Source organism: Rhododendron vialii, chromosome 8a (genome assembly GCF_030253575.1).
Source record: "Rhododendron vialii isolate Sample 1 chromosome 8a, ASM3025357v1".
Taxonomy (NCBI): domain Eukaryota; kingdom Viridiplantae; phylum Streptophyta; class Magnoliopsida; order Ericales; family Ericaceae; genus Rhododendron; species Rhododendron vialii.
Window position 1 is genome coordinate 7,170,069 of NC_080564.1, and position 22,569 is coordinate 7,192,637.

A 22,569-nucleotide genomic window follows, 5' to 3' on the forward strand; every position below is an offset into this window, starting at 1 on the left:
TTACGAACCGGACAAATAATTTGAAATAGAAGGAGTAACTTTTAAAAAAATATATTTTAAATTAAAAAATTACGTGTTTACGAAAATAACCTATTTTAGAAGTTTTAAAAAGAAAACGGAACGAAGAGTATCTCAAGCTCGCACGTTCGATGTACTGTACATAGGAAGCAACAAAACTCATCTTCCTTAAAATTATTTTTTTATCTACCATCGGTATAAAACTTTATTTTTTCACTACTGTTCATTATGAACTCCACCGAAGGTCTATTATTGTAATCCGAACCGTTCATATTATCAGACCTGCAATATAGTATTACCATGCAAAAAATCAACTTCATCGAATGTCGATAGATATGTCAAAATTTAAATTTTGGTTTATAAAATAGACGATCTGATTTCTATCAATAATATAATAATGATAAACTGTTCATTTTACAAAGCAAAATTCAATTTTTGATATTCTTATCGATATCCGATCAAGTTTATTTTTTATATGGACACACTATTATGTGGAGTCTACAAGATGAATGGTTCAGATAAATAATAAACACAAGGTAAGACTAAAAAAGGCGGTGGTGAAAAAGTGAGGGTTTTTCACGGCCGGTGAAATGAATTTAGCCTCCAAATTAAGAAAGAAAAAACCCTCTGTAGGAAGAACGGCACACGCAGCCTCACTTGGTTAAGTGTGATGAGATTTAGCCTCTTATCGAGGTGCACGTTAATTGGCTCGAACATTTAAATTATGGAGTAAAAAAAAACCTCCATGAGTAGTTGAATACTAGTCAACGGACATTCGGGGACGTGTGTTGCAATTGTTAGGGAAAATAATCGACTAGGACGTATTTTAATAATTAATATATTAAAGATATTTTCAATATTAACAAATGTTCTCAGTATATTTTTTACGAATATTAATTATTAAAATATGTCCTCTGCTGATATTTTCCAAATTGGTTATCGTGGGAGAAGTCCAGGGGTTATGTTGATAAAATTAAGAAAGTAGGGTCAAATATCGGGTATTGTTTCGGGTCGGGCTCCAGTAACGCCGGTATATGATTTTTATTCTTAATTTTTCTCGAGCGTACTGCGAATCACCACCATATCTCTCCTCCACACTGCTCTCTAGGGTTTCCGTCCCGTTCACCAATTCCCGCGCTCCTTCAGTGTAATCCGAGCTACCGTTGCTCCACAACCTCTGGTAATGTGATTCCTTTATTCAATCTTTACTCTCAACTGACTAATTCCCTTTGATCTGTTTTCCCCTATTTGACGAGAGAGAAAAATATCGAATTTCCCCCCCAAAGAATGACTGGTGTAAATAGGGTTTTTTCCCGTACCAAAATAGTAGTGTTATCGACAGAGGAATTGTTCACTTGGTCAAATGCTTCTTTGTCGGTTAGTTGTTGCTTTTGTTCAAAGATTGGTGCTTTGTTGAGCTTTCGTCGACTTATTTTACACATTGGTCCGATTGCTTGGGGAAATTGGAAATTTGCGTACTTTCGGGTTATGCCATTTTATGCTAGAAGTAACTCAGAACAAAGGAAATACTACTTCGGAAAAAGCACATTCATAGAATTTAAGATGTTTCAATTTTGCAAGCAAAACACATCAAATTATATACTCACTTCGTCTCAAAAAGGTTGTCCGGTCCGCAAAACAAAGACTTAAAAGTAATGCATTTTTTAAATCAAATAAAATTCGAACTTTTTTCCTCTGGTTACCAGATATCAATGATTTCTTTTTATTTATCAAAATATAAAGTGAAATTTTATTGACAAAAACGTAATTTTTTGAAGTCCTCCGCTGACGATCTTTTTGGGATGGAGTATGCAGTATGTCGCAAAGAGTGATTTTTAAAACTGCCCATTTACCCATTTACATTCCTGGGGAAATCAAACTGGTTTGCTTCAGTTCTCTTATGTTTCTGTAGAAACTCTAAATATAAGATAGTAAGTTTTTTGGTGTAAATAAAGAAAAAAGTGTACCGTTGTTTTACATCTTTAGATATCATGATCCTTATTGAGGCTTGACGTTGTTTGTCATTCTGTTTTCAGGCAAGTCATCCACTGGATCATCATTCAATGGACCCTCGTAAGTATTTTTGCCGTGTCTGATCTATCTATTATTTTATCTACTGCAAGGAGATTGTTGTTTGCAGTAGTGCTAGAGAAGTATAATTTTTTTTCAAGCCCTCCTCCGTGGTTCCTTTGAAAGTTTTCAAACTCAAATTGAGTAGGAACACAATCCATAGAATCCCTTTGAGATTTTTATAGTGGGATTGTACTCACTCTCTGTTTACACTTTAATGCACGTGGTTATATTTAGATGTTTCCAGGTCACTAATGGTTGGTTTATGTATTTTTGGGTTGTGAAGAACATGTAGTCAGAGGTTCAGAGGTTTTTGTTGGTGGTTTGGCCCGCAATATAACTGAAAGCAAGATTCGCGAGGTTTGTCGTTTATTCATAGATTGCATCTTTTTGAGTAGCTTTTAGATAAGTTCCACCTTGGTGCCAACAATCAGGGGTTCTTTGAGGTCCCATCCCACATTGAAGTGTACTTGAAATCCTTGAGTATTAGTGTTACTTAACCTGTTAATCTTGCTGGTGATTGGTTAACTTTATCGGATTTAACTCTGCACGCTTGCAAATTAAATTGTTGACTTTGTGTTTTATTCATCTTATATATGCATTCGTTATTTTATTTTATTTTATTTTTTGTAGTTTGGTGAAGAAAAAACTGAATATTGCCCTTTTCAATTAAGTGCATCGCTTCTTGTAGGGCCCACAATAGTTGGATGCCAACACTTAGTTATGGGACTAAGCTTGTTTGTTGAGTCGAGTAACGAAACAGTGAGTCCTACAAACTGGATGATGTATTCGAGTGTATCTATATCACTACATCCTTTACTCTTCTAGTTTACACAATAAACTGATACACATCTAGTGTTTGACTTTTATATTTTAGCATGTAAGCCCCCATTGGATTCTTGTCTAGATATCTTCGCTGGAAAGGGATAGAGAGGCTTCAAAGGGACTTCTTCTGGGGAAAAAATTGTGAAGAATTTGAAAATCCCTTAGTGAATTGGGGCATCGTTCTCTCTGCTATCCGAACGAGATTTATGAATTAGGATGTTGGATCCTCGGGAAGGTGCCTTAGTAAATTTTGTTGTGACACGGAGAGCTGTTGGAGAAAGTTCGTGGCTTTTAAATATGGCATGATGTGGGGAGAGTGGATACCTACATATTTATCGGTCTTTGGGAAGTTTCGTAGAAAGGATTAGATGACTTAGGCAGTTTTTTATGGCGGGTAAAGGGTAAGAATTGGGAGGCATAGATGGTGTGGAGAGGATACTTTAGTAGAAGAATTCTGTTTTCAAGATATGGTGGGGCGGGGAAGTGATGCCACGGTAGCAGTGCTTGCATGTTGTTAGGGAAGCACTTTGAGGATTGGGAGATTCACAAAATAGAGGCTGTTCTTGCTTCCGTGTACAGTTTACCTAACATGGGTAGGGTTGACCATATAACTAGCTAAAGCATCTGTAGATCAAACAAGTACAAGGTGCCGCTTTCTTATCATATTTTGGAGGTAGTGTTGAGACCTTTCACGGTAAAGGGATTTATAAATCTAACAGCCCTTCGAATTTGTTTTTCTTTACAGTTGCTGAAATTTCTCCTATTCGACGATATGTTTCATACTCCCTCCTTCTCTCATTATTGGATGTCCCAAAATGCAAGTCATGTACTGTTGTTTGAAAAGTCAAAGAAAAAGTTGGTCAATTCCCAATATTACCCCTTATCAAGTGCTTGTGAATACTATTATCAGAACAACTCCATCCACTATGAAATATTCAATCCAAGGCCTATTATGTTATATAGTGCAAAACCTTGCACAAAATCAAACATGAAAGTACTATGATAGTTAGTAGATCTCAAAAAGCCAGATTGCTATCAAGAATTGGCCCAAACAAAGTCCATAGCTTGTCATTAACTTCAGTTAACAGTTCATGAGTACCTCCGGTCCCAGTCTCTGAATTAAACCCCACACTCAACGCAGTGTGAAAATTCCTACGAGAACCTTCCAGGTAAAATGATATATTTGTTTCTAGTTATGGGTTTAAAGGCCAAACAATAAATGGCCTCATTGTGGGAGCAAAAAAGAAAGAGAGGAAAAAGAATTCATTTCCCCAAAGAAGACTCATAGTATAACTGTAAATATTTTTTTGGCAGGTACTCAACCCTGTACTGTTTCAGTAGTTCGACATAATATTAGAAGGTAGTCAATATTTCAATATGACATTCCATCTAAAATAAGTGCTCCTCAACACAATACTTATACAATATTATTGCTCGCTATAGTTATGTTGTAAGTTGTAACATTTCATCAAAAGTTAATTGCTCTTTATCTGCACGTATGAGTCATTCTCACCAGGAAAATGTCACCTACCCACATCAAACCAACGGTGTCGAGAACGCATTAGACAATACACATCAAACCAAAATTGAAATCAAAGGCGATGCTTCATGTTGGAAATAATAAAGATACTTTACCTGATCATTAAGCATAATAGTGGGATCTCTTTATGGGTAATGTCACCCGTATCCATCAAAAAGTATCCTGAGCCAAAAGCAAAAAACACTGCACTCAAGAATCAAATTCCCTACGATATCTGAAAAGTTGTACCTCCCACCCCATCCCAAAGAACAAAGATAAAACAAAACAAAAACACACTCACCTAAAGAAAAAACATACTTCCAGCACAATAATGGCAATTCCATTCTCTAAATTTAATCTACGTCAAATACAATAGAGTTGCTTTCCGTGCCTTTCTCCTTTGATTTCCTAGCCCTTCTTTGATAGTGCACGAGCTTAACCAATGACCCAGCGAAAACCCATTGAATGCCACCCAAAAGCAACAAAATCAAAGCCCGCATCTCTCGGACTCCAAATTTGCTTTACATAGTGACGTACTACTGTAGGAGAAATACTTTACAGTTGTTAATACTCATACCACAAGGCTGGCCATTTTTTGGATTTTGGGATTCCAACTTTTTAAGATGGAAATCAGGACATACAAGTAATGCTCTCAAATTCAAATTTAAAGGCATTTAGCCCCCATGGTACCCCTTGATTCCTACCTCACATGTAATGAGAACGCTACTTATTGGAAATATATGGGAACGAGCATCCCCTAATTAGTTTTAGGGTAGAAGTTTAAGAAATATGAACAAGATGCTTTATCTAGTAGACTGAGTCAATGTATGTGTTCTGCGTGATTAGATCATATCTGTTTTCCTCTTGACTCTAGTATCTGCCCTTAACAACATATATGTGTCTCTGTTAGGTATTCTCTTCTTGTGGGGAAATTGTCGAAGTACGTCTTATTAAGGACCAAAAAGGCGAGCTGAAGGTTCTTCTCCTCTTGGAACTATTTTGTTGTCTTGCCCTTGCTTTAAGTTTTGTATTATGTTCTTCAGTTGATTGTCCAAAAACGATCTTTTTGACATTTGTCTTTCTTGTTCATTTGTTACACAGGGGTATTGCTTTGTTCGTTTTGCGACGAAAGAGGCTGCTGACAAAGCTGTAAAAGAAAAATCTGGAATCATGGTAAAAGAAGCCAGCGGACAGATTAAGCAGATATTAGAATTTCATGGGAGAACTAGTTATTTGCTCAAATTTGTGAAGTATGAAATAATTTTTCTTTTATGTGCCTCCACCCCAAAAGTTAACCAAATTGGTGAGCAATGCAATGGGTTTTCAAATTAGAAAACAATTCTTCTGTTAGCGATGGGGGAAAAAGTGTAAGTTTGATAGCATGGTATGTAAGTGCCATATCTTCTTTTAATAAGAATGCAGTATAACTTTGGGGTTGCATTGTTTTTATACCAGGATTTGTAGAAATAGAAGCTTTGTGGGATCCATTGGAGCCTTTTGTTTTTAAGGTTCTGAAGCATGAAGGTAGAACTTCAAAGGGACACATATAATGTTATAACCGACATTTATAGAAACTAGGTTTGTGGTACTAATGGGAGCCTTTTGATTCTAGCATAATACTCACTTGGGTAAGAACTAGGTCATTCGTTTTGGGTCTGAGCTCATGAATAATGGCAAAGAGATGTTAGGTTATAATTCTTTTGGGGTGTGAGCTGATGAATAATAAGTTGGAGATGGTAATAGGCTTATTACATCACTTGTATTAACCGCTTCTATTTCATGTTGTATGACTATATGTGCTACCATTCTGGAAACACATGTTTGTTTTATCTTCATTTGGTACAAATCAACCAGACATTATTACGACTCTAGCTAGTAATATTTTGCCAATAGGTAAAAATTATCCTCTTTCATTCTTTATATTTTTTTTTGTCCTTTGTCTTCAAAACTTACCAAACATCCGTGGGCAATATTTTTGGTGGCCACAATGTCTGCTTAAACAATTGTAAGCATTCACAATGTGGTAAATAGGAGCAATAGTTCATACTCGGTAACTTTCCTTTTATCCTTCTCTTTACATTTGCATGTGGTTGATAAAAGTTGACGAATTCGGTTTCCAGTTTCTGTTGTACATTTAGCAATATCCCCTAGAACCATTACACGGCCACCACAACCATTACAAAACTGTGCTCTGAAATCAATGAAGACTCGGAGAGAGACCTTTACCTGAATTTGATATATTTCGAGAATTTCAAAAGCTCTCTACCCAACTTTTGTGTCAACTTTGATGGACTGCAATTACCATATTTCTCAATTTTGAAGGAATGTTAGTATCAGAATGGTGTTACTTAGAGTTGAATTAATTGTTTTCTTGTCCTATGACTCCTATCCTTTGTATTCAATGGGTTTATATTATCTTGTCTGGTAAACAATATCGGTGTCAAGCATCCATTTTCCTATTTTCTTTTTACTTTAGGTTTCTCTCTAAGCTTTCAAGGACTTTTGAGTAAGTTTTGACCCAAGATATTGTCATTGAGTTTAAGGTAAATGGTAAAAATGGTTACATAGGCCTAATTGAGAAATTGTCCACTATTTGAAACCTGTTCTTTAAACAGGTTGACTTCCCATATATTGGTCCATTACACCATTGTACTTGAAATAGTGGACATTTTTGGTGGTTGTCATCTCATAACTTATAGGATATGTAGAACTAGTATGTTGTTAATCTCTTTGAATCTTTATGTTTCAGTTGGAAGGGAAAAAGATTGGCGTTCTTCCATCAAATGAACAGAATTCCTTATATCTGGGAAACCTTCGCAAAGGTTGGTTTCATGTTTTATGAATGATGTTTCCAATATCTAAGACACATTTCTTAGTGGCAGTGCTATGTACTCTTTGTTTTGTACTTTTGAAGTTCTTTGCATCTCAAAGCAAGAAGCATGGGTTCTTTTGCTGCCCTTTTCATGTTTTCATGGTTTTCTCTTTGAGCCAGTTTTAAGCTATAGTGGAATCTTTTTTGGGCCTCTTCTATTGCTTTCATTGTTTTGTTTTATTAGCTGGTGCTAATTAACTCAATTCCCTGGTTAGTTATCTTGTTCTATTTTTTTGGGTTTTTTATTTATTTATAAGCAGTGGAGTTTATAGAAAAGACATCAAGAGGGTGCCACCGACGTACTCAAGAAAGCCAATGGAAAAAAGATCCTACACATGAAGAAACCTAAACCAATGGATTAAATAACCCGGTACTCCACTCTATACCTGGGAAAAAAAAAAAACAGACAAGGGTAGGATTTGCCCACCCTTGACTCCCAACTATGCAAACTAGAAAGAAAAAGACTCTTAAGCCTAAACATAGGCCTGTCTACTATTTTGCTCTCCAAATAAGCCACATCAAGCAAAGTGGGATCAAAATCCAGAGCTTCTGTCTTCGTCTACCCGCTCTAGCTCCGAACCATACTTGAATCAGTTCCACCACGGAAAATGGAAAAGCTCAAGACATGTTCGCACTTCCCCCATACAAGTACCATAGCCCATAGCTCCCTTGCAACCGGACAATGAAAAACAAGTGCTACAGATTCTCCATCTATCAAGCACATGCAACACCGATTAACAATTTTCCTTGGCTCGAGGGAAAGCATATGATAGTACCTCCAACCAAGTCTTGGTTAAAGGAATTTCATTTGGAAGACATGTTTGCCACCGGAATCCCCAAAGCCCTGCATGTTGCATACCCAATTGGGGCCGAACAGCTCGTCCATCTATCTTATTTATGTGCTTTTGTTTCTGATGAAACCTTTCTCGTTACAGTGTTGAAATTTCAAACTTCTTTCTGTAGTCACTCTATTTTAGCGTATTGTTCGTCCTCAGGATCCTGATTTACCTTTTCATGCCAATTAAAGCTTCTTATTTCTGTGATTTTTTCGTCCTTGTGCCTCATACTTTTCTTTGTCTCCCAAGATATCATTTACTGATGCTAATCTGTTCATATGTTTTAGATTGGAGTGCTGATGAATTTGATAAACTTGTACATCAGGTAGGCATTCTAGTGGCTTACTGTAAATTGATATTTACTCAGCTTGCATTTGAAGTGGCTATTTTATCTTTGCATCATAGGCTTTTCCAGATGTTGTGTCTATTGATCTTGCGATGCCCTTCAGTAGTGGAGATTCCGCCCCTGGTCAAAAGCAACAAAACCGGGGTTTCGCTATTGTGAAATTCTCATCTCATGCTGTAAGTTGCCCTTTTTTGGGACATTGATCACACCGCGCTTTTATCTTTGAACTGTTCCCCTTTGTGACCATTGCATAGTGTTAATTTGACTCGCTTGTTCCATCTGAAATCATACAGGGTAGAAGCTCAGGTCCGTGGTTCTGGTTCTGGTTGCAGCTTCATTTTTTTTCCCTTTCTTCTCTCTTAAAGAAGTTAAAATTTATTAAAAGCTTCTGAAACCGTGAACCTCCTAATATAAAGAATCTTATTTCTTCTCAGAATTCAGATTCAAATTGTGGGAAGGATTAACCTGCTACCCCCGAAAAAGCCCCCAAAACCTTCTTAGTTGGCTGCTGTGCTAACTCATAAAACTGCTAATTTACTATCTTCCCAATTGCTCCAGCCTACAGAGCAGCAGCTGCACCCTAAGTCTTCTTTTTCCCATTAATCCTTCTATCTGAAACTAAGCATCAACTCCACCAATATTCTTACAATTACGTAGAGGTTCTCCCACAAAAACAGCAAAAGGGGCTGTGTAATGAAGTGATTATCAATACCCTAGCTGCCTTACGTCTAAATACCAGTTAAGAACCTTTTATCACTTTCTTATGTGGCAAAATGTAATCTTCCCATTGAACTGGCCAAACTAAGAACTGCATATTGGACAAGACTTGCTGCATATTAGACAAGCTCCCTTGATGCACTGTTAAAAATTTCCGGAACTGAAGATTTTCCAGAATCTTAATGCACGTTACTCAACATTTAGCGTTCCGAATAAAATAATAGAGGTGTACTATATGAAAATCACAAATCCCTTAATCATGAAACATGATGTCAACATTCATTAAAATTTCAAACCTTGCATAGGTTTCACCCATAGTTCTTCGTATGTTGTTTTCTAACACTCTGTTTGGGAGAGTCAAATATGCATAACCTTGTCCTGTTTGTATGAGCATTAAGACTCGGGAAGTGCAATACAATATCGGCCATATAGATTTAGACATGTATGTAGATATGTGATTGGTTAGGTGATTTTGATGTTCAATCAATTTTAATAAGTACAATATTTTTTTAACGAGGACATGGGATGCAGGGACGTTGTGTATTGACTCTGAATAAATATAGAGTGATTAACCCAAAACTATGACCAAAAATATACACCAGAACCATAGCAAAATGGTACCAGATCCAGTATGTCTATTATTGTGAGAATTAGATTTAGAAATATGTAGGTGGGCTTTTATATCAAAGACAACGAGTTTAACTTCCTTTTTACCATCACATTTTGTTTGTTTTCATTATTCAAAAGTTGAGGTTTTCCTGATGATTGATCTTTTCTTGGTTATAATTTGTAATTTCTTGATGCGAATATTCTGTTGGTGTTGCTCCAAAGTTCTAATCTCATTACAAAATCTTGTGATTCTTTGACAGCAATTGCTACCGATGGGGGTATGTTTGGATCTGGCACAAATGATTCCTATTAAGTACACAATATTATCAATCATTAGCAATGTGAACATAAATGGAAAGACATTTGAATATACTGATATAAACTCCATCAGCAATGTTGTGTTAATTATAGTTTAGTTCTGAATTCTGGCAAATAATGATCAGTTGTGGGAATTCTACATGCTGGTCGCCCCTAAACTGTTTCATGGATTAACTAAATCTGTACTCAGTCAGGGAGGGTTTGTGCCTGATACTCCTAGTTTCATTGTTTTCCTCCACCTCTGTATTCTTGTCTGAAACCGTAAAGAACTTCTCATATTACCCTATTTTTCCCTTCTCTGAGGTGATGGCTCATTTGTTCTCACATCCCTTCCTTTTATGCAACCAAGAGTGTTCGAAATTTCTGCTAATGCTTTCCTGCCAACTTTTGACAGTTACAATATTCTTATGTTATCACTTGGAGTTACTGGTGCCGGGTTTTTGGTATGAATCATTCCTATTGTGGCTTAGCTCCTTTTTGCGTTGTTATCGGACAGTTGCTTCATGCTGGTCACTTAATGCTGGTCTAGGTGTCGGCTGTCTTAAGTTCTCTTGTTTCTAATGGGGTGAGCTATTGAAGTTCAATCAATCTCGCGAATACCTTAGTAAAGGGTCGTCTTAGTTTGATTTTTCTACTAAATGAACTGAACCTGAGCCTCAACTTTAGGCTCATTTAAAAAATGAGCCGAACCTGAACTTGATGGTATTCGGCTCGATTATGCTCGCGAACCGAGAGCATACATATATCATGAGAATTTCATTTATACAATTGAGTACAACTTACATAATGTGTATATTTATAAACTCATATGCATACATAATGAAAATTTTATAACTTGTACACTTTTTAAACTCTTACAAGTACTATAAACGTATAGATGAATATGTATTTATAATTTCATTCAAGTATGAACTTGTTTATTTACATAATAAAAAATTATTTGCAGCTCTACTTATCAGAAATAAAATAAAATTATTTGCAGCTCTAGACCTGTATGTGAGCGGAATTTTTTGCTCGTTAAGGCTCGTGAACAAGCTCGAGTTTGACTCAAACCTAAACACCAAATTTTCATTGAGCTTGAGCTCAAGTTCGCTAAAAACTTAACAAACGAACCTGGACATTCTAAAATTTGGCTGGATTCAGCTCGTTTGCAGCTCTCGGTACAGTCCAATTTCAAGTTGATTTCATTGAATGAAGTGTAACTTTTTGGGTGTATAGCTTTCCGTTATAATCATATCCATTTTTGAGCGATTGTGAATCCTCTTATTCAATCTCAGACTCCACATTCCATGGTGCTAGTCGCTTCTCTTCTTTTCTCTTTCAGTTTCATGTTACACGCTGAATGAGTCATCTTTGTGAATGCTTTGATCTAAAGACCAAAGTTTCCCTCTTATAGACTGTGGTTTGAATTAACCTAATTTTCCTCTTCCAAAATGTATTTTCTTATCTGAAGCAGGCAAGTAGCAGGATTGCTCGAAAGTCGAAATACTACCAAAAAGTTGATATCAATGACTTAAGTAGCTACGATCACTCAAAATATAATAAGCATCGATGCAATATCTTGCATCTTTGTCTATTGACGCCCCTAAACATATGAATTCCTTATCCAGCATACCAATATTATCTCTGAATATAGATGTCAAAAGCTCATCAGATCAAACTATCATACGCTCCATGCTTCTAGAAATTTGAACCTTCCTCCTTGGAAATTCTAAATAACAGGCTGCTGCACGAGCACATCGTTTAGGGTCCAACTCAGATTTTATTCTTGCTGCTAATTGTCACCCGGCTGTAGAATGGGCTAAGGACGAACCTGACATTAATCCGGAAGAACTTGCCAAGGTAAATTGTTCATAGTATTGTTGGACTTCAAAACAAACCCGGTGACTTTGTGTCAGTTACAACTTACTCTGCCTTGTCATTTTTGGATTTTTGTTCAGATAAAAATTGCGTTTGTTCGGAACCTTCCTGCAAATGCCGATGAAGACTACTTGAAGAAATTGTTTGAGCCCCTTGGAAAGGTCTGTCGGATTACAAACTTGATTCCGGTAAACATAATTATGTATTTCAAAACAAGCTACCGTACATTCATCTATTTTTCAGTTGGACAGAGTCGTACTATCCAAGAAGAGCCGCTCCCCAGTTGGGTTTGTTCACTTTGCTGAACGATCAGTAAGTTGCATATCTTACTGCAAAAAGTTTACCGGCTAGATGCCACTTAAGGGCTTCTGGCATTGTTTTGCCTTTTCCCTGAAACTTTCACGTGTTAAATTTTTTAGTAAGTTGTATATTTTTGTGATCGGATTTGGTGGCTTCCATTTCTAGTAAAATTGTAGTTACTACTTTGATATGTTTTGCATATAGAAACTAGAAATTGCTTTAGTTGTCAAAATGTACTTGCTTTTCTTTTCTTGATACATTTTTTTTTGATAAGTAAGCAATTGTATTAAAAAGAAGGCATTAAGGGAATGCCGCCTGTATACAAAAAGAGAGCCACCTGCACAAAAAGCCCTATACACCATCACTATTCAACAAAAACGCTCAAACCAATCTAAAAATTAATCAATAGAGGGGTTACATTCTCTCTTGTCCCAACTATACAAACTGCCAAGCACAAAACTTTTGATTCTAAATAAAGGCTTTTCGACCCCTTCAAAGCATCTCGAATTTCTTTAACACCATATAGTCCACATCATACTGCAGTTCAAACTTTGTGTTTCTAGTTATAGATCGATACACCAATGCTCTTCTCCTAGAATAGCTATCACAACAACAGTATATTTCACATTGAATAGATCAAACATTTAAAGTGAAAATTTGGTCATTGGAAGGCGATGCAGGAAAATTAAAGAAGATTAAAGAACAAGAGAACCTCGTGCTGTTAGGCATCTGCACGATACCCTAGAAATGCGCACTTAGGGGAAGCAATGCATCTACACCAATACAAGAAAGAAAGATTCTTTTCTTGAAGAACTCAAATACTCTTGTACAGCAGTCTATTTATCGTTGAATCATCCCAATCAGAAACTACAACATCAATAACAGAACCCATCTAATCCCCAATCAGATTCATTGGGGGTATGGGCAGGGGGGGTGGAGACAGACCTAACCTTAGACAATATTTGCACAAAGTGGTTGCTCTCAGCTAAATCAGAAACTACAGAAAGTACAATTACTTAAAATCCATAGTAGATGAAGTTACTTGGATGAAATCATAGTTGTCAAACTGTGAATCGATCTAGAATCAAAATGGTCATTTTCCGAATCGCGAATCGCTGTGTTTTGGTCATGATTTCTATCATATGTTAAAATATAATGATGTATTTGAATGACAAAAATACATTCTAAAAGTAGTAAGAAGCTTGTCTTAAGTGATGAACTGAGGATCACATGGTGTCTTGGTCTAACAGGGAAGACCCTTGCTTTTATTGCAAAGAATGTGGATTCGATGAATGCAGTTTTGGCTAATATAATTATTTTAGGGTCTTTATAGTTTTAATATTCCATCCTTTGTCTCTGTCTCCCTCTATTACATTACTTATTTTGCCATGACTATTGATCCATAGGTGTTCAAATTTATGCAAACAAGAAACATGAACGCGCCATGCTTATTGATAGATTTAACCATTTGTAAGCCCACATTTTGTCAACTGCGAAACAACACGAATGCACCAGGTTTTATGACAAGAAAGATAAGGGTTATGACGACATGAACCCCAAATAGAGGTGATGGATGTGATAGATTATTGGCAATAGTTAGTTTCCTGTTGGATTCGTTGTCCGTTTATTTTATCACAAAATAATTGGCCTTTTCAAATTTAATGTGTCGAATCGAATGGATCTTACATTGTGGCAATCTGGTGTTGGATTCAAATATATACTTCAATATCCTGAGGTGAATCAAGAACACGTGTATTCACATCTTTCAAGAGCTGAATTAAATTTGGCGTAAGCAGGACATTGATTAGGTAATATGTTCCATTGTTCTGCTTATATATAATCATATTTAACCACTCTTGTTTGACTGAATTTGGTTTATCGAAAATTTTGGCAACAGTACAATGTTGTCTAACTGAATTGTTTGGATTTGAGGTCAGACAGTTTAGGTTCCTCCCACTGTTGTATAATGGATTTTATATTGTATAAGTAATACAATTACCCAACATCAAATGGAAACTCATCTGTTGAGCTTTTAGAGGCATGGTCTTGCTTAAACTGCCATTTAGTCTTTCCGGTATTGGTGGGAGCTTGAGCTTTTCTCTCTGAAGTTAGTATACAAAAGGGAGCGTGCAATAAAAACTTGGGGGCAATATGCTTTAGTATTATTGTTTTGGTCTTACTTTTTTGGTAACAGCATGTCCACCTAATATTCATTTTCATAGTTGCACTCCGCGATTTGTTGAATGTTCAATTTCATGATGCCTTTGTGATGTACATTATTTTCTGTGTAGGACCTTGACAATGCAATCAACGAAATGAATGGGAAAACAGTACAGGGACCAAGTGGAGGCCCTTCCATTAAGCTCCTGGTGATTTTGAACGTTCAAGTATCTTAGTGTATTATATGTATCTTACTTGGAGGGGGACTGAACTTAATATATTTGGTGCTGGCACGTAATAGGTGGAAGTTGCAAGGCCCATTGAGAAAAATAGGAAACGAGCTCTTGATGATCCTCAAAGCAAACCAGCTAGTAAGATGTCAAGTCATTCCAAAATTTCGAAGGATGAACAGACATTGACTACCTTTGGTGGCCTTAAATCTGGAGCTCTAGAGCTGAAGTACTCACTAGAGGTTGATTTCTTGTTGTGCTACTTCTCATTTTCCGCTTCTATATCCACTATCCTTGAAATCCAGTTTTGTTTCAACCACACTATTAAGACATATGATGTGTTCTAGAAAGATATGTTGTCAAGTACCTAGACTGGTAACATATGCACGCGGCATGATACTCTTAGGTTTTAATACTGGATTATTTTTCTTGTGTAATTTATCCTTGACACATTGGTGTGAAAATGTGTGGGAAAGTGGATAACACAAGACCAAAGACAATTATTCCAAAATTTCAGCATAGGGCCAATTTCATGTTATCATCATCAAATTCCCCTAAAATTTGGACGTAACATCAACGTTGATTTTCCTGTTCACTTGGGAAAAAGTTTATCCTAAACTCCAAACAAAAAATCAATAAGTACTAGAAAACCCCATAACCCAGAAACTTCTTAACTGGTCAATAGCTAGAACCCCAAATAGAACGGCTTACTTAGGTGGATAGGATTTCTTGCAAGCCTCGCCATTAAAATTCTGTTTCTGAACATGGGAAGAATAAAACATGCTTCCACATAGGAATAAAAAGACCAGGTTAGTGTGGGGATTGGGTTGGGGTACTAACAGTTTGCAGTCCGCCTAGTTTTTTGTAGCTAGTGCTTAGATATGTATGCAAGGAATAAAATCCTTAGAACCCTAATGTAAAATTTTTGGAACTTTTGACGATTGTGTTGACCTCTTGTCATTTTGATGATGGGTGAAGTGCAGTAGAAGAGTTGGAGATGTTAAGGGTTGAGATGCAACATCGTACTTGTTGTATTCTTTTAATTGTTGACTGAATCTATTGTAATCTTTTAATTGTTGTCTGAATCTGTAACTCTTCTTTATAGATTATTTATCCTTGGTGATGTTGGACTGGTTGAAACTTGGAATCAAACTGCCTACTTGGCTTTATGGTAGGTACTTGTAGGTAGAGGGGTTAATAGGGTAGATCATAGACTTAAAATCTTCAGGGTATGGAGTAAGGAAGAGGGTGACTTTAGGTTATCTTCATGGCATAAGGCATGCTTCCACATAGGAAAAAGAAGGGGGTGCAGTCTACGTTGTTTGGTGCGGTTCTAACAGTAGGCAGTCCACCTACTTTTGTGCAGCTAATCCTTGCATATATATATATTTGCATTTAAGGAATAAGATCCTTAAAACTATGTATTATTGCATTTTCTGGAACTTTTGATGATGATTGAAGGACAGTAGAAGTCTTGGGAATGTCAAGGTGGGTGCAGGGTGCAGATGCAACATTTTACTTAGATCTAACCTTTTCAATGAGGTCTAAATATGCTAATCGTACTCTAAGATCCTTGGTGATGTAGGAAGTTTTGAACTTCGAATCAAATTGCCCACAATTGGCTTTCTGGTGGGTTCAGGTTGAAAAAAAACTTGTTAACAGGTTAGATGAGAGATCATCAGGGTATGGAGAAAGGAAGAGAGTGACGTTAGGTTGTCTTCCTTACCCAGCAGGAAAAACAAAGAAAGAAAGAGAAGGGAAGAATTTTGGGGTGATTTCGGGAAGTGTTGTGTTGTGTGATTTTTTGAGTGTCTGGCTCTATTTATTTTAACTTTTAAGAGCAGTGAAATCAAGGGCTTCAAGTTTTGATGGAAAGGAAAAAGCTAGGGCCAAGAGTTAAGATTTATTTATTCTTGATTTGGTTTTTTGTAGTGTTTTCCAAGTATAGCTTACTTTGGCCAATACCAAGTAAAATTTCACAACTTGATTCCATTGGTTAATAAATCTACAAAATATAATTTAGTAGAATAGCTAAAGGGCGGCCACTACGGCCCAAGCGCAAAGGTAAGGTCCAGTTTGAGTCTCGGAAACAGCCTATCCACTTGTGGGGGTAAGGTTGCGTACATCCAACCTTCTACAGACCAAGCCTTAGGAGGAACCTCGTCCATTGGGTAGCCCCTTTTTTTTTTATCAGTAGAATAGATTTTATATTTTACCTATGGCGTACTTAAAGTCAATTACCTTTGAGGACTAAAGTATATTGTAGATATAATGGGACTATCAATGCTATCAAAAGCACAACTTGACAAATCCAATGCACCAAAACCACAATCGATTCCAATTGACAAGCAATTATTAAAACTACCGAAAAGGCCCTTGTCTTTAGAACGTAGGCAAACTTAAAGATAAGTAACTTGCTAATAATCCAGGGGACCAAGCCCGCCATCCACTTGCGGGGGGCCAATTAAAGCCAGGACAAAGTTCCGTATGGACTGGCTCAACACAGGAACTGATAGCATGTGGGGAGTTGAATCCTAGACTAAAGACTTCCTGAGGCTTGTAATTGCCAGGTAACTACAATTGTGTCAATCCCTGGGTTAACTGAATCAAGATTTTAGCATTGTGTAGACCAATTTCCTAAGTGTAAAAAGTCTTCCTTTGTGGCATGGGGCCCAAGGTTGGTGATTTATCTAACCGAACAATAGCTGCCACAGCACTTGGGCAACTATGAATTCCACACCAGGCATGCCTCGGACATGTATGTTTGCAAGAATTAGACCATAATTATATTTGATGATAATACGGTGCTACCATGCTGGTTGAATATTTGCTTTTCCTGTAGTAAAACGGATATGATTGCCTTATCATTCTTCATGTATTCTTTCACACAGCATCTGGAGTCGTTACATGAGATATATTTGCTGTCAGCATTTCCGTTTAATGTTATGCCTGTCTTTCCAATTGCCTATGGGCCATGAGTCAGTGTTGTTATCTATGTTTTGCGTGGACGTGTCACCAACCATATGTTCTGGGGGATTGTTGTCGGACAGTAGTGGATCACCTGGCATCTTTATCTTTGCTGCTGTACCGAGCTTTTACTGGTAAATGCAGGAGCCTGTGGTTGTTGATCCATATGAAGCTGCTGTTATCTCATTACCTGTGGCTGTTAAAGAGCGCCTGCTTAGGATCTTGCGTCTTGGTATTGCTACTCGATTTGATGTAAGTTCTCGAGTTGTTTAGTAGAAGATGTACGGAGTCCCATTTTTTTAATTATTGAAATGCTTGCGTAAATTTGCTTGAATGTGTACATTGAGGAAAGAAAAGTCTACCGGCAGATTATATGTTTGTTTTCACTGTGGTAAACAGATACTTTTCCACTGTTTTATATGTCCCTTGTATTTTTCAGCTAGACATCTTTAAATGTTGAGAACCATGAATCTATTACAGCCATTTGCGTGAGCACAGGGTGAATCATTCTCACTTTTTACTAATTTGAATTGCACTGAGTACTAATTATAGCCATTTGATTTTCTTTAATTTCATCTCCATTTGATAGAAAGCAGGTAACTACAATAGGGTTGTGGAAACAATACATTCAAAGCAGAAAAAGATGATGTTGAAGCTTGGTTATCATTTTATATGTTAACATTTCATAATATTTAGATTACATTTATGAGCATGTGCTTGTTCAAGGTACCCTTCATAACAAGCCTTAGAGTGTTGACCTGTATCTAAAGTGAGTAGTCTGTATTAGTTCTGAGAAAATCTCAGAATGTTTTGCACAACTTGGTCTTTTGTAAGAAAGAGTCTGAACTATTTCTTAGAAAATCCCAGGATGTTGAACAACTTGGTCATTGTTAAGGTATATATATTGGACTACTTACCTCTGGTGGGAGGTGGGATAACAATTCATGTTCTTCATGTATTATAAGGCGATAAGCCCATAAATGACTTATAGAGCAGCATAGGATGTTATAGGCGCATGTGTAACAATGTGGATTTGTTATGAGTCTTTTGCAGGGGGGTTGATTGTTTTGCTTCGTGGTTTACTTTTCCCTTCTTTTTTTCCTGATTTCCTTTTCTTTCCTTTCCTTTCTTATATTGGGGTGGTGCCCCCTTGGCTCCTTCTTTAATGCAGTTCCTTTGATTCTTGTCAAAAAAATGTAGTAGTGAGAACAATGAAGAAACCTTTGAGAAAAAAATTGTAGCTCAAATATATGACTGTCACGTATATTGCCGCTATTTTTATGCCGTAATAACTCAAAAACTTGAAAGAGTCCTCATTCATACTTGAGAATGCAAGATCTACTAGATGACTATTTGGGTTTGAAGGGAGGCGTAACTTATCTGATTACATTTGAGGCTTTGACCCTTTTTTTGATCTGCAAGATTTTGGTCTGAGACTTTTGATCTTTGGACAAACTCTTTCAAATGTCAAAACCACTTTGCTTAGTCCGTTGACTGTTGAAGTGAAGGATCTTGGCTATACTAGCATCTACTATGTGCACACTTGGCTCTTTTAGTGGCTCTTTTCAGTAAGGTGTAACCGTGTAAGTCAATCATGTGCCACTAATACAGCCTAAAGTTGTGCGTCAATTGACCTTATTTTTGTTACATGTATGTTGTTTCTCATCAGCCAAATGGTGATGGTGTAGTCCGTAGTATTTTTATTTTGCTGAGTTTTACGCTTAACTGTTTACCATGGAGTTCATAAATGTTGAGTTTGTTTATTGGTAGATAAACGTTGAAAGTCTAACCAGCCTCAGGGAACTACCCGAATCCACTTCTATTACTATCCTTGATCAGGTCAGTTGTTACTTCTTTTTCCATTTTTCCTTTGATTTTTGGTTTATATCTTTTGAGTTGCATGGTGCTTTTGCATATATTGACTTGCATTTCCAATTGAATGCTTGAAGCTCTGCTTTCAGTTCCTTTCATGATGTCATCTTCCTGCATCTTTCTTTGTAGTTCATGTTATCAGGGGCAGAAAGGGTTAATAAGGGGGAATATCTTTCTGCCTTAATTTCCAGGGTATGTTTCCTCACTGTGGACTAAACGGGACATGGTAAAATTTCCAGCTTTACAGAATTTTGTAATGACGTGACAGTTAATTTTGTGAACCTCAATTTCTTTGGCTGCAGTACCGGGTTGATAAACTGGGACTCAACCAACATGCTTTGAGTTTGGCAAGAGTTGGGGATATTGCCACAAAGGAATCACCTCTGTCCAGCATCTCTAGTAGGGTTCATCACAGCCCCATTGATACTGTTGGGTCACGTGCAGGCACCACTATTTCCGGGTTAGACTTTTTAGTCCTTTCCGATTGTCCTGGTCATATTGGTACTATGGTTTTGAAATTTTTGTTGCTACATTCTATGCCAAGCCATTATCTTTGCATCTATTTATGTAGCTCCCTCTGACGAGTTAATAAGTTCCCGACAACTAAATATTACCATGATTTTGTCATTTGGCATCTCCAAGTAAATCTGGTCACCCTTCGTTACTTATGCTGACGATATCCATTGACTTGAATATTCTGCATCCATTTGTTTCTTGGTACCCTTCTTTACTTGGTTGATAATATTCAAATCAACTTCTAGATAATGAAATTAATAACTCTGTAGCGTCTAGAAGGGGGCTAACCCCATTTGAAAGGCCATACTATGGTATTCAATCTCAATGCTCCCATGTGCAAACTGTTTGATGGCCCTATAATCATGCCTTTTCGTTTTGTCTTCCCTCTCATAGCTTGAGACTGTTTTTTAGAAGATACAAAACTTGGTATTCTCGCCAATAATTTGATGCTATCACTAGCCTATCAGTCCAATGTTTGTTTCACATAACTGCACAATTATGGGGGCCTTGTTTCACATAACTGCAAAAGTATGGTGGTTTCTTGAACTATCTCGTCCATCTTGGAATTTTCTACTTCACAGATTTTTCATATATTATGTTGCCACCATGCACCACAAGCTTGTTTCTGCTGTAACATCTCCATTACAAAGACATTTTTTCCTCTTTCCGGGCCACAAAAAAAGCCTTGCTTTTTTCATCTCCTATGCAAAGTGCTACCTAAAAACCTTTAACCATTTCATCAATGGTTTGAGTAGGAGGTAATTAATGCGGAGGAACTATAAAAGGTGTGGATTATATGTGTTTGCCAATACAAAAAATAGCTAGATTAGTTTACTCGATCCAGCCTTGTCAAAGTTTGCTAGTATATTAATGGCGATTTTCAGAATCCAACCTTCAACTTGATTTTATTGGTAACATTTGCAGGTGTCTTCTCTTCACAATGAGAGGATTCTGTTTGTCGTTTGGTTTAAGAATAATCTCACTTTGCCTAATCCAAGCTGGTTTTTTTCCATAGGTACGACATTTACACATCTCGCTATTCCTCGCCACTTTCAACTTACCCTCTACCGTCTAGTCGACTAAGCTATGGGAAAATGGAGGAAAGTGGGCAAGACCCTCTACCGTCTAGTCGACTAAGCTATGCAAAAATGGAGGAAAGCGGGCGGGACCCTCTACTTAGTCGAGCAAGCTATGCAAAAATGGAGGAAAGCGGGCGGGACCCTCTACTTGGTCGAGCGAGCTATTCAAAAATCGACGAAAGCTTTCCTGTCCCCTTGCACCGAACGCTAGGTTCTTCTACTTCTTACGGCAAGATCGAATTGGAGTCTTCTCTTTTCTCTCCTGCTGCTGCTAGTGATCGCCAACCTAAACGAAACCAAGTTAGGTTTGATCCTTTCACCGGTGAACCTTACAAATTTGATCCTTTCACTGGTGAGCCGATTGTTCCTGACAGTTTACCTCGTCAGTTTGGAAGCCCATATTGATTCCCCTCCACCCCTTTTCGAGTGGGTAAAAAGTCTCAGCTTCCATGTAATAACAGTTTTTTTTTTTTTTACCCCCGGTAATGTTGTACTTGTTTGTTTCAGTTTTCCAGCAGTTGTCTGGGAACTATTTTTATTCCTCCGGCCCAATTTAAATGCTTCTTGCGGAAATCTGTGCAATTCCGAATCCAAAAAAAAAAATTTCTGCATATTATTTTTTTATTTTCTTACACTAAATTAAAGTATTCATTGAATACTTTAATTTGAATACTTTAATTTAGTGTAAGAAAATAAAAAAATAATATGCATAAATATATATTTTTTGGGTTCGAAATTGCATGGATTTCCGTAAGGAGCATGTAAATTGGGACGGAGGGAGTATTTTTATCTTTAGCTGTAAATCGAAACGCCTAGGTCTGAATGCAGGAAATGTAAGGAATACGTCTCTCTCTTCTCTTTTCTCTCAATCCAGCTTCCATTTATCATTGCACATCAAAGAGAATCATAATTATTATTCTTGCCCATGTGAACCTATGATGCACATGTCAATTTGGAAGGCCGAACGATATCATTGAGGACAAAACATATTCCATGAACTTTTTCAAATTGGAAATTCATGAGTTAAAACAAATTACAAGCTAAACCAGATCGAATAATCGGTTTTTGAAAATTCCGTTACGCTGAGGTTCTTACTATATTTTAAGTACTTCTCCCGTTTCTAAGTATCCCCTCTGTTTGTAAATGAGGGTTTTTACTTTTATTTTTTTCTGTTATTTTTGTCTTGTTTATATCTTACAATTTGTAATATTTATTATGATTTAAAAATTTTTGTATAATAGAATTAATTGAAATTTGTCAAACAAGATCTATATTGAATATTTTTAGTATTATAGATTAAAAAATATATATATTTTAAGAGGGAGTATTTATTTTTTACTTTATGACACAAGTCATAGTACTCGGCGAAGGCCTAAATCCATCAACACAATGACTGTAGACTTCCTTTTAACAATATAAACTTTATTGGTAATAAATTAGTAGAAAAAATAGTAG

At 36.8% G+C, this 22,569-nt stretch overlaps 1 protein-coding gene across 2 annotated transcripts; it reads left to right on the plus strand.

Annotated features, from left to right (window-relative positions):
• Positions 1-1,056: 1,056 nt before the first annotated feature.
• Positions 1,057-22,006, plus strand: LOC131335745 (heterogeneous nuclear ribonucleoprotein Q-like). 2 transcript variants are annotated; one of them, XM_058371238.1, is made up of 18 exons: positions 1,057-1,198; positions 2,055-2,091; positions 2,375-2,448; positions 5,343-5,408; positions 5,534-5,605; positions 7,182-7,254; positions 8,428-8,465; positions 8,546-8,662; positions 11,853-11,972; positions 12,071-12,151; positions 12,234-12,302; positions 14,582-14,659; positions 14,752-14,922; positions 17,792-17,899; positions 19,418-19,486; positions 19,649-19,711; positions 19,822-19,979; positions 21,051-22,006. In XM_058371238.1, the coding sequence occupies exons 2-18, from the start codon at positions 2,082-2,084 to the stop codon at positions 21,517-21,519; spliced, it is 1,836 nt and encodes a 611-aa protein (XP_058227221.1). In that variant the 5' UTR covers positions 1,057-1,198; positions 2,055-2,081; the 3' UTR covers positions 21,520-22,006. The 2 variants fall into 2 exon arrangements, with proteins under 2 accessions (XP_058227221.1, XP_058227222.1); XM_058371239.1 differs by lacking the exons at positions 19,822-19,979; positions 21,051-22,006 and having other exon boundaries at positions 19,609-19,693.
• The last annotated feature ends 563 nt before the right edge of the window (positions 22,007-22,569 follow it).